The sequence below is a fragment of the Chrysochloris asiatica genome, unplaced genomic scaffold, assembly GCF_000296735.1.
Source record: "Chrysochloris asiatica unplaced genomic scaffold, ChrAsi1.0 scaffold00204, whole genome shotgun sequence".
Classification (NCBI taxonomy): domain Eukaryota; kingdom Metazoa; phylum Chordata; class Mammalia; order Afrosoricida; family Chrysochloridae; genus Chrysochloris; species Chrysochloris asiatica.
The window spans coordinates 1,138,930-1,151,989 of NW_006408722.1; the positions used below are offsets into that span (position 1 = coordinate 1,138,930).

General features: G+C 38.4%; 1 protein-coding gene across 1 annotated transcript in view; it reads right to left on the reverse strand.

Annotated features, from left to right (window-relative positions):
• Window positions 1-10,730: 10,730 nt before the first annotated feature.
• Window positions 10,731-13,060, reverse strand: part of MYLK3 (myosin light chain kinase 3) — a 33,692-nt gene continuing 31,362 nt past the window's right edge. The window contains exons 12-13 of the mRNA XM_006872576.1: window positions 12,074-12,206; window positions 10,731-10,790 (exon numbers count right to left, since the gene is read on the reverse strand). Coding sequence (XP_006872638.1) covers window positions 10,731-10,790; window positions 12,074-12,206 — 193 coding nt within the window. The remainder of the gene's footprint in view (window positions 10,791-12,073; window positions 12,207-13,060) is intronic.

Consider the following 13,060-nt stretch of genomic DNA (forward strand, 5'->3'; position numbering starts at 1 on the left):
AATTCTGGATAAAGAAGTAAGATCATCGAATGATTCCAGTGCAGGCATAATGTGCCCCAAGCGCTGTGGGAGAACATTGGCTTTAAACCCACACTTCGGGGTTTAAAATCTGACTCTGCCACTTCTGCCCTAAGAAAATCTCAAAATCTTATTGAACCTCAGTTTCTTCATATTTAAAATGGAAGTATTGTTTACACTGTGAGAAATAAAGGTAATAACAAGAGTTAAGTCAAAAAGTGTTGCTGCTGAGATTCTAGTTAAGGCCTTCAAAAAGATCCATTCAAAACAATGGCTTCTAAGGGGCTCTGCTGAGTCACATATGAGGCATACATCAGCTCAGAAGGTCATCTTGATAGATTTTCTGGAAGGACCACAGGGCAAACAGATTTAACATAAGTTTTTTTGTGTTCTTTCTTGTAAGTTTCCTCATAGTTTTAGTATTTCCATGTTCTTGGATGTTCATTTTCTTGGTATGTTGTGTAGTGTTAATTTTCTTTGAGGTTACCTTATATTCCATTGGCTTTTCCCTACATTTAGTGCAGTCAGTTTTATCCTGTGATCTACCTGACCATCTGGATCTCTGCTCCTATGTGTTTACCTTCTTCCACACTGTAATTGTTTTGATCATAGACTGACCTCCCAGATTCTTTGAGTTTGTTCTTATAGTTTTGTTCTTTACTCTTCCATCTGTCGATTTAGTTCTGGGAGGTGCAGCCATGTATATCAATCTCTGGTTGTTGTGTGCTCTTGTTGGTTCTCAGTCCACAGAACTCCCTTTAGGATGTTTTGTAGTGCAGGGTTGGCTTTAGTAAAATCCCTTAGCTTTTGTTTATTCTGGAATGTTTTAATTACACCATTGTATTTGATTGATAGCTTTGCTAGATAAAGGATTCTTGGTTGACACTTATTTTCTTTCAGGGTTTTATATATGTCTCCCCATTGCCTTCTTGCTTGCATGGTTTCTGCTGAGAGAATCGAGCTTAATCTGACTTGATTGCCTTTGTATGTAATACTTTTCTTTTCCCTAGCTGCTTTCAGGATTCTGTCCTTATCTTTGATTTTAGAGAGTTTAATTATGATTTTCTTTTGGGGTCTATCCTTCCTGGGGTTTGTTGAGCTTCTTAAATGTTTATCTTTTCACTTTCAGTATGTTAGAGAAATTTTCTTCCAGCAGTTCTTCAACTCCGTCGACTTGTGTGAGTCTTCCTGTTCTGGAATGCCGATTATTCTTACGTTATTCCTCTTCATGTTGTCCGACATGAATCTTAGACCTTCTTCATATTTTTTAATCCTTTCTGTTTGCTCTTCTATTTTAGTGGTATTGAGAGATTTGTCTTCCAGCACACTAGTTCTACCTTCCATCTCTTCAATTCTACTCCTTTGCCCTTTCAGAGTATTGTCTATTTCTGATATTCTATTATTGATCGTTTGGACCTCTTTCTGTAGGTTTTGAATTGTTTCCAATGCTGTATCTCTCTATCTTATTTGATTGTTCCCTATAGCGTTTTCCTGACTTATTTTTCTCAACTCCATTGTAAAGTGTTTTGAAACATTTTATAATCATTTTTCTGAATTCCTTCTCAGGCATTTCCAAGGCCTGCCCTCCTTCCAGAATGGAGTCCAAGTCTACCTCTAGGTCATTTGTCTCAGATATTTTATCATGTTTCTGGACATATGCTAATTGGTCATCTGCTTTTGCTTCTTGGACATGTTTAGTGTTTATCTGTGGCCTTAATACTTAATTGAGTGTATGTTTTGGTATTTTGCATGCTTTCTGATTGCCTTCAGGTAGATGTGATGAGGATATGGGCCTCCCTTTTCACTCTTCTTACTGCCTAACTCAGAGTAATTTTCACAGGTGTTGTCTGTCTCCCTGGTATATGGCAATTGTATTGGTTCTTGCCTGGATTTTGGTGTTTTATAGAGTGTTATTGTAGCTTGGCCATATTGCAGCAGTTGCTGTCTCTTTTTGGGTAATACAGGTAGAGAAAGAGTCCCCTAAAAGTAAAAGGGGGAGCATAAAACAGCAACAGCAAAAAAAACACCAAAAACAAAAAGAACAATAATAACAAAAAACTAGACTGGATACTATAGTCTATAATTGCAGAAAAGGGAGAGGAGAAGAAGAAAAAGAATCTGTAGCCTAATATGCGTATGACATTAATGTCCTCTTTCAAGTCTTGCCTTCTAAGCCGCCTGATAAATTTCACCATACCACTGTTAGTTGTTATGGTGTACCTCAGGTTTTAATTTAATTTTCAGCCTGTTTTATTTTTAAATACTCTTTTCCCTCTCCACACCCCTTGTTCTGGACTTTTCGCTATTAAAAAACAGTTCAGGGCCGGCTCCTGGGCTGAGAATATCTGTTCACTTGTGTGGCAGAAGAATCCACCAGTGATGGGGGTCGGGGGTGCTCACTTGCTCAGGCTCCCCCTCTAGTCACCAGAATGGAGGTGCACAAATAGTGGGGAGGGGAGGGCCAATGAACAGATACCAAAAAGAAAAAAATCACAGCAAAGTAAAACCGACAAGTGTATTGCCTACTTTTGCTCTGAGGTTCCCGTGATGTTATTCCGCGGTGGGTCTGTTCCTCCACTTGATCTTGCCCAAATTGTTGGCTCCGGGCCATGGAGCCCTGCAGATTAAAAAATACGTGATTTCTTACTTCTGCTACAAGTTCCACTAGCTATAAGCCCCTAAACTTTTAAAATATTCGTACCTATGTGGTTCAGAGTTTTGGAGCTTTGCCTGAACCCTCTTCACCTGGTATTCTGTGGTATTGCTGATGGCTAACTTCACTGCACCTTCTACCCTATCCGCCATCAAGCCCCACCTCTTAACATAAGCTTTAAGAAAATTGAAAACTGCATTGGTGAGAAAAAGGTCAGAATTTACACTCAAAAATTACTTTTCCATCACGACAGTGCACCTGCTTATTCTTTGAGGGTAGCAAGGACTGTCTTAAGAGAATTTCATTGGGAAACCTTACCCCATTCATTCTACAGCCCGGATCTTGCCCCTTCAAGCTTCTTTTTGGTCCCAAAACTCAAAGGAACATTGAAAAGGAAAACAAAGTCCCTCAAGGGTTCTGAAAATGCTCTTTTGATGTGGTATAAATTGAAGAATGCAGAATTCTTCAGGGAAGCATTATTGTTAAGTGCCATCGAGTCGGTTCCAACCCATAGCAACACTATACAGTTTCTAAGTGGCTGGTGAGCTTGAACTAACAACCTTGTGATTCAAACCCAATTTTGCAGTCCAACCCATTACCCCACAATGTCACACCAGGAAAGGGCTACAGGGATAGAAACACCACTTGAGAAGTAAATAGACCTAAATGGAGAGTTTGTTGAGAAACCACATCTTCACATTCTGATGTTTTTGTTTAATAAAGGTTTCTATGATTTTATAGCAATACTTGTTGAGTAACTCTCATGTATTTACTAAATGGTAGCTTTAATTACTACTTTGATCTAAATGGCTAAGTGATTCTTTTTCTCTCTTAATGTTTAATTTGTTTTTATTTGGTTCCAAGAATTCTATTTCTAGCTTTGGATCAAAAGCAATTCACTCATTACCATGTAAAATTAAGCACATTCACTTTTAGACTATACTATTAAGGTGGGATTCTGGTCACTCTGAAATGTCTGAGTCTTATTTATATACAGTATGAAAATAAATATAAAAAATATTTGTTTCTGACTTTGCCTTCATGATGTTGTGCCATCACTTAAAAGTCAGTTCCAACCCATCGTGATCCTGTATAGGGTTTCTAAGGAGCAGCTAGTGAGCTTGAACCACCAACCTTGTGGTTCAAACTGACTTTGCAGTCCAGCACATTAACCCACAGAGCCACAACCCCCTGGGGCTTTTGGACAAACTTGCTTAAATCACTCCCAACAAATTTGAGACACAAGTGTCTGTTAGGAATTGCCAACTCTTAGAATACTTTTTGTAGTGAAGACTAATAAAAAGAATTACCATCACCTACTTTTCAGACTTCTATCACAAAGGAGTTTTATGTGAACTTGGCTTGGCCTTGTCTCAGTGATCTGGCTTGTTAGGTGCTATTAAGTCAGTTCTGGCTCATAGCGACCCTGTGCACAACTGAATGAATACCGTCCTCACACACTTGAGCTCATTGTCGCTGTCACTGCCAGTCCATCCTTGGGGTCTTCCTCTTTTTTGTTAACCTACACTTAGCCAAGAATGTTGTCTTTCTCCAGGGAATGGTCCCTCCTGACAACATATCCAAAGTATGAGAGACAAGATGATTTCTAAGGAATATTCTGACTGTGACAGTCCATGATCCTTTAAATATTCTCCAAAACCATAATTTAAATGCATCGATTCTTCTACGGTATTTCTTATTGTCCAAATTTCACATGCATATAAGGCTACAGAAAGTACCATGGCTTTGGTCAGGGGAACCTTAGTCCTCAAACTGGTAACTTTTTGCTCTTTAAATATAACATGTTTAAAACAGGATAGTCTGACCTCTTATGCCATTTTAATAATTTTATTTATTCTAACAACATGGCCTCTATAATGGTGAATTATGATACCCAGAAATGTTTCTGAGGATTGCCTTGTATAATAAAGTAAAAAAAAAAAGTTAAAGATATAGGTTCACAAATACTACTTAGCACAGTACTGTAGCTAAAACACCAGAAAATTTGAAAAAATCAGTGACTAAAACACTAGCTGCAGAAAAAACAAAACAAAAAAAAAAACACAGCACATGTAGATGAAACCACATGTACATTAGAAGATTAAAACAGTAAATAATGTTAAGTGCTGTCGAGACAGTTCAGACTCATAGCTACTGTGTGTGGGGTTTCCAAGGAGCAGATGGTGAGTTTGAATCACGGACCTTGTTCAAAGCAACCTTGAGGTCAAGTGCTTATCCTAAGGCACCACACCAGGACTCATTATGTATAGTCACCTTTTATGTTAAAAATATATATAGTTGCAATGAAGAAATCTCGTTGGTCTTATAAAATTCTGTCATGTGATTGCCAGCATCATTTCTATCACTAAGGTCATATTTACCAACTACCGATTCTTCCTCTTTGCTCCCAACTTTGGCATTCCAATCACCAATAATTAGCAATACATCTTTGTTACTTATATGATCAATTTCAAATGAAGAAATTGGTAGAGTCCTTCAATTTCATCATCATTAGCTTTAGTGGTTCATCATCCCTATCTTTATAAGGAGCCCTGGTAGCATAGTGAGTTACATGTTGGGCTTTAACTGCAGGGTTGGCGGTTCAAATCCACAGTTACTCCACAGGAGAAAAATGAGACTTCCTGCTTCCATAAAAATTTACAGCCTTAGAAACCCTTTATAGTATCTCTATGAACCAGAACCAACTCAACAGCACCCAACAGCTTTAATGGTCAGTGGATAAATTTGAATAATAGTGGTGTTATTAACTAGGCTTCCTTATGTTGTTATTGTTAGATGCCATCGAGTCGGTATCGACTTATAGCGACCTTATTATGCACAGCAGAACGAATCACTGCCTGATCCTGGGCCAACCTCACTACTGTTGCCACGCTGAGTCCATCCTTATAGGCGTGTGGATATTACCTTATCAAAGACTGCACTGTACTTCAAGAAAGATCTGGAATTGCTCTTTGTGAGGATAAATGTGATGTCATTCCTCTTCAATTTGTTGCTCCCACATAGTTAACCATTTGATTGTCTGATTCAAAATAGCCAGTACCAATCCATTGAGTTTACTAATGCTAAAGATATGTGTTCCATTTCATTTTTGACAACTTCCAGTTTTCCTAGCTTCATACTTCGTGCATTCCACGTTCCAATTATTAATGAATGTTTGCAGCTGCTTCTCACTTTGAGTTGTGCCCTATCAGCAAATTAAGGTCCCGAAAGCTTTACTCACTCATGTCATCATGGTCAACTCTACTTTGAGGAGGCAGCTCTTCCCCAGTTGTATTTTGAGTGTCTTCCAACTTAAGAGACTCAACTTCCAGCACTAAATCTGATGATTTCCACTGCCATTCATAAGATTTTCATCTTCTGGCACTACATCTGTGTATGTCCTGCTATTATTCATAAAGTTTCCCTGGGTAATCCTTCTTCCTAGTCTTACTCTTAAACTGAAACCTGCCCACCATGAATGACCCTGCTGGTATTTCAAATACCAGTGACAAAGTTTCCAGTATCACAGCCACATGCAAACCACCACAATATGCCAAACTGAAAGATAAGTGGTGGCAGTGGTTTGGCAGTTATTAATAATGTAATTTAGCAGTTATGTTATGTTGTAATCATCCTCCATTTTGTCATCGGATGTGGTCATCCTTCATTTTCACATAATGACTATTTTGCAGGCTACCTGGTCTTTGGAACTAAATAACCATGTCGTTAAGTGAGGAGAGGGTGTATATGGGTGCAGCAAAAGCTCTTATGATTTGGAACCAACTGAACAGCACTTAACAAACAACAACAATGCTGATTCACCTGTGGAGGTTGTTTCCACTGGGCCGCTATCAACAAGTGCTACAATAAAAAATTTGCATAAATCTCATTTTGCAAGCATTGGTGAGAGAGAAAATTTTAGGACTGGAATTGCTATATAAAATTGTGACACAGAGTGCCATATCCCCCCACCCCCACCCCATACCTTCACAAACTCTAGATATTAACCTACTTTTTATTTTTGCCAATTGGATAGGTGAAAAAATTGGGCCCTGACTGTCCCTTAGAGTTTCTCTGTCCAGCAGTCTCCAAAGACTGTTCATTCAAACGGAGAATTCCATTAGCAACAGTTACCAGCACAGTATCAATATACCAACTTTTGAGCTATCACGAGTGGCCATCTAAGGCAAAACTATTGGTCTCTTCCCATTCAGAGCAAGACTGCTGAAAATTGAAGACACTTGGAAACAATTAGTCCAATGGATTAACGGACCACACAAACACCAGCCTGAGATCAGAAGAACTAGATGGTGCCCAGCTACCACTCCCAATTGCCCTGAAAAGGATCACATAAGAAGGTCCTAGATAGAGTGTGAGAAAAATGTGGAACAAAACTCAAAACCATAAAAAATACCAGGCTTACTGTTCAGATAGAGACTGGAGGAACCCCAGAGACTGTGGTCCTTAGTAGCCTTGATGTTGATGTGTTGATGTTAAGGGCCATTAAGTCAGTTCCAATCCATAGAGACCCTGTATAGAGTTTCTGAGGAGCAGCTGGGGAGCTTGAACCACTGACCTCGTGGCTCAAAGCAACCTTGCAGTCTAGAGCATCTACAAATGCTCAATTTTTAGTCAAACAATAGACAGCTTTATAAGGTGAACAATGACACTAGAAAGGAATGAATTGCTTAGAATAATCAACCATTTGAGATCAAAGGGGCAGCATTTATCCAAAGACAAAGTTCAGAGGATTAGGAAGGAAGTAGGAATGGAAACAGAAAACACGGGGAGAAAGTGGGATAAGTGATGTTACATTGTGAGCATTGCAATCAATGACATGAAAAAAAAGTGTATGAATTGTTGAATGTAAAACTGATCAGTTCTGTAAACCTTCACCCAATTCACAATAAGAAGTTAAAAAAAATTTTTTTAGCTAAATTTTAATTCTCTTAAGACAGGATATTTTTTAAAAATCAGAAAATTCAAGCTTTATAAAAGTTCTCCCTTACATTTCAGATCAATTAGCCTAAAGTTCACATTACTTTTGATGTACCTTGAGCTAAATATCCTTAAAGGTATTTTGGAAAGAAAATGTTTCTCTTATAAAGAATAATAGTATGCAGGGGGCGGGGGGAATAATTAGAGCTTGCTAGATATAGAATTCTTTCTAGATTTCCCTGTCCAATGCAGAAGTCCCTAGCCACAGGTGACTATTAAGCACTTAAAATATGGCTAGTGTACCTGCTAAACTGAATTTAAATTAAATGTAAAAATGGATACTTAACTCAGCTATTGGAAAACCTTTAAGAATGTTTGGAACAACCTAAATACATGAGTAAACTTTTCAACAGTAAAGTTTTAAAAAAATTAAATATAGATGTCCACTGAAAACGCTACAACTGAATTCAGATGTGCTCTAAGTATAAAATATACACCAGATTTTATAAACTTTGTATCAAAAATCATCTAAAAATCTCAATAATTTTATATTGATTACATATTCAAGTGGTAATACAAGGAAGCTTCAAAAAGTTTAATGCAAAAGCCAATTGTTTTTTAATTCAAATCTTCTAAGATCTTTTTGAAGTCCTTTCATATATTTGATATATTGGGTTAAATAATTTCATTTCACTGGTTTCTGTTAGAGGAGCTTCAAGAAAATTCTAAATTATGTACATGGCTCATACTATGTTTTTTTAGACATAGTATTTTAGACAAAGTAATTTTAGATCAAAGTAATTACATTTTTCTAGGGAAAAAATCCGTAGCATTCACCAAAAATCTTAAGTGCCAAAGAGGATAAAAGCCACCATATAGATAGAACTACAAAATATCCTAACTCCTTCTAGAGAGAGTCACTGAGTGGTATGAATGCTGAACATGCTTGGCTGCTAACCAAAAGACCTGAAGTTCAAGTCTACCAAAAGATACCTTGGCAGAAAAGCCTGGTGATTTACTTTAGAAAAAACCACTAGTCATTAAAACCCTTACTGAGTGCAGTTCTACGTGGACAGACATGGTGTTGCCTGGGGTCCACTCAAAGAACTGGTTTAGCTCTATCAGGAGGTCCTCCTGAAAAACCTCTTCAGAGAAATAACTGACACTTGAAAATTCAAACATTTTGCCAAATGATCATTGCTGTCATGACAGGGCTTTCTCCAGTAGTCATCTGTTTTGTTGTCCATTCATTAACTGGCCTAGACTTGCTCCCACTATTGAAATCTGGCTTCCTAACAAAGGATGACCTCCTCACCTTCTGCCTCCTCCCATACCCATGTCTGCTTTCCAGAAAACACATCTTTATCCTGGGTGGGAGAAAGACCATGAAAGGCCATCAAACTGTTGCATGTCTAATTAAAACCTAAAGTAAATAACTCCAATTAAAATGGCTGACTCTGGAAGGGAATGGTGATAGCACAAACAGGTTGGAAGTAAATGAAAATTATTATTAACTTTTGAATAATGTTGTTGTTGTATTCCAACTCATAGTGACCCTATATAGGGTTTCCGAGGAGCAGCTGGGGAGTTTGAACCGCCAAATTTATGGTTCAAATGGACCTTATGGTCAAGTCCTTATCCAACAACTGCACACCTCCTTATGAATAAGGGAGGAGCCCTGATAACAGTAGTTATGAGGTGGGCTGCTAATCACAAGGTCAGCAGTTCAAATCTACCAGTCACTTCATGGGAGAAGAATGAGGCTTTCTGCTCCCATAAAGATTTACAGCCTTGGAAACCCTATATAGGGTTGCTGTGAGTCAGAACAGACAAAACAGCTCTGAGGAAAAAAAGATGAGGTTTTCTGTTTCCACAAAGATGTGCTGTTGTTGTTAAGTGTCGTTAAGTCGGTTCCGACTCACAGTGACCCTATATAGAGTTTCTGAGGCTTTAAATCTTTGTGGGAGTGGTTGGTAGACTCGAACTTCAGATCTTGTTTTGGACCTTGTGGTTCACTGTCCAGCGCTTATCACATGGCACCACAGGGGAGCTGTGAGCCAGAATCCACTCAACAGTATGGAAGTACCACAGCCACCACTATTACATTAACTATTTACTAGTCGGTCAAATGACAACAATGGAAGTGGTATGATCTTCCTGAAGCAGTTGTTGCTGTTAAGTGTTGTCGAGTTGGTTCCGACTCATAGCAAACCTGCATAGGATTTCCAAGGAGCGGCTGGTGGGTTTGAACTGCTGAGCAGTTTTCCTTTATTTTTTCATGATTTTCTAATAAAATGTAGGTTTATCAATATTAAGCTAATAAATGTTTTCTAGTTTTTCTTTCTTTTCTCTCACTTACATGTTTCTCTCAGAAAGATGCATCATTCTTATCACCCTTTCAAATATTTCGGATTTACAAGACAGGTAAATCTGAAATATTTGAAGGAGGATCAGAGAAGGCGGGCAGGCTGGGGGCTGAGGCTGGAGATGTGTGTAGACCTGAAAAAGCACAATCAACACTTCCATTGTTCTGACCTTTTTTAGACACAGCCTTTGATATAGTTTGAAATTACAAAAAATTTAAAAAGGATGCACATTTTTTAATGCTAATTCTCAAAAGGGAACATGAATTCAAAGATGTTTGGCAAACACTGCTAGGAATTGTTTGTATGGGAGAAAATAATGATGAATCACATGTCCCCGTGGAATAATCTACTGAGATCTTTAATCAGAATAAAGTCTAGAATTTCAATTTGACATACACAAAACAGGACCTTTCCTATCTACTTAAGTACTTATCACCAGAAGTTGGTATACTTTAAAAGTTAACACAGCATTTCAAACTTAGCAATCATAAAAGGCAGGGGGAAAACTTAGATCACTTCCTTGTCAATCACTTGTCACCACAAGAAAGGCCACAGCCATAATCTTTTTTTTTTTATACATATAAAATCAGTGGAATTAACTATAATCATGAATTATACAATGTAATAATGAATTACTACTAGTAGATCATAAATTAATAGTAAAAGACCAGATTGTTAAAAAAATGTGAGCCATCTCTTCATTTCACAACTGTTCTCAGTAACTTCTTAACCCGTTGAAGCAGCAGAGTTGAAGATTAAGGACAAGTTGGAAATTTCCGTAACCTGTTGGCAGCAGTCACCACATAGAAATGTTTCTTGAGGTAAGGAGAGAGAGAGGAAAAAGAGACAATTTTTAGAAAGATTTCTTTAAGAAGAGCAAAGAACTGAGACAAGTCTAGCCACTTGAGTTTGTTTAAAATTGTGTAACTTAGAGGGAAAAGCAAATTCCCAGAATACTGGCCATAGAACAGCCGTGTGGTTTTCAGGGGCATGTATGGAATAAATATGAAAGGAAAAGATATGTTACCCTGCCCTTTTTACATGAGAAACAAAGTACTCTAGAGCCGTATTTTTCAAATTGTGGACCATGAAATCAAATTGGTGGGTTGTGACGAACGTTTTTCATTTAATGAATGAAACTCAAAGGCAGAGAATAGAAAACATCAAAGTGGATTGTACTCTACCAGAGACGATATTATTTCATATGCATGTGTACATGTATGCTGGCATACTGGCTTCCCAGATAAAGTGTGTTTTTTGTTGATTACTAAGGATTTGAGTCAATATCAAAATGTTGGAAAGCCACTTCCCCAGGGGGACAATTGCTTTTTTTTGCGGGGGGGAGGACAGTTGCTTTTAAAAAAGATTTTTGTCCATGTTATGAAGGGTTCTGTTGTTAACAACACTGAGAAGCTTTAAATCTTAATAGAGCTTTCTCACCCCCATTTCTGAAATGTGAAGGAACCAGCCTCAAACCACAAGCGGTTACTTCCATGAGTACTAGTGCCCTTGAGAATGTATGCTCAAGGTTCCTTGTATCATTTTAAGTTGCAGAAGAGTACCAACCAAATGCCACATTTATGACAGTCAAACTTTAATCAACAACTTTTGACATGAGGACATCTGTTATAGGTTGAATTGTGTCCCCCTTACATATATATATAATGTTGTCCTCACCCTGTACCTGTTTTTCTTTTATTATGTTGCTGAAGCCAGACCAGTGTAAGGTGGGTCCTATATCTAATCTCTTCTGGTGTCTTATCCAGTAGACCCAAGGACACACAGACACAGGGAGAAAACAGACATCATGTAATGATTCTCTGCAAACCAAGGAATATCAAAGAACACTGACAAGGAACGACCCTCCCCTAGCACTGGTGCCCTGATTGGACTGCTAGCAACCAAACTGTAAAGAATGAGTTCTTCAAAGCTACCCACTTGTGGAACTTGGGTTATGGCAGCACTACCCAAAGTAGTTTTTCTTTTTCTTGTTTTCCTAAATAATCTTTCCATTTAAAATCAAAACGTTAAGTAAAAACTTAGTTACGATTCTTTCCCAAAGAAAACAACTGCAGAATTTACCAACAGAAAAAAATACCTTCCATTTTCTCTGAGCCATGTATTTCTGCAGCAAGAGCTGGGATTTGAGACGAACTTTGGATTTTGAAGCTTTAGCAGGCAAGGTATTCACCCACTCGTGTTTCAGACACTGTGTGGCACTCATTCTGCAGCTGTGAAATCAAACAGTAGTTGAGACTCTTAGTTGGGGTTGCCTTTTCTGCTTATTCAGAAGTTGAGCAACTGGGTAGGAAGCTGAGTCAGTGGAACAGATTAATCATTTAGGCAGATTCGTGCCACAGACCAAAAAGGGAACACCTCATGTCTAAAATTCCGCTCCTTAAAGAAAGTCTTCAGCAAAGTGTTCCCTGCCTTCTATAGAAGAGGAGACAGCTGTGAGTAATCACTACCTCCCAGGAAGGACTGGAGAGCTGGGCAAAGCAGTAGGAAGGCCAGCTGAGACTGCAATTGAGGTAAAGAATTAAAGGAATATGACTCGACAACTTGAAAGGACTGAAGCTCATTTCTCCTCCAGAGAATAATACCAGTTTGTTCATCTCAATTGGGAATATTTTTTCTCTCCCACATAATATTTGCCTATCTGAAAGATACAAAACCAAAAAGTCAGGGAATTATAACCTGGCTTTAGACCCCGACTCGTGGGCCTTATTCCTAGGTCATTCATTACCAAAAAACTCCAAACTCACTGCTGTCAAGTCAGTTGCAGTTTGTATCGGTGTAGAACTGTACTCTGTAGGGTTTTCAGTGAATCCAGCTGCTAATCTCACAACCTCGAAACCACTAGCGGTTCCACAGGAGAAAGATAAGGCTTTCTGCTCCCATAAAGATTTACAGCCTCGGAAACTTTGTGCTGGGTCACTATGAGCTGAAACCGACTCCACAGCACATAACCACCAACAACTACCATTGATGTTGTTAAGTACCGTCAAGTTGGTGCCAATTCTAACAGTCCTGTATAGGGTTTCCAAATCTGTAATCTTTGTGGGAGCAGAAAGTCTCATCTTTT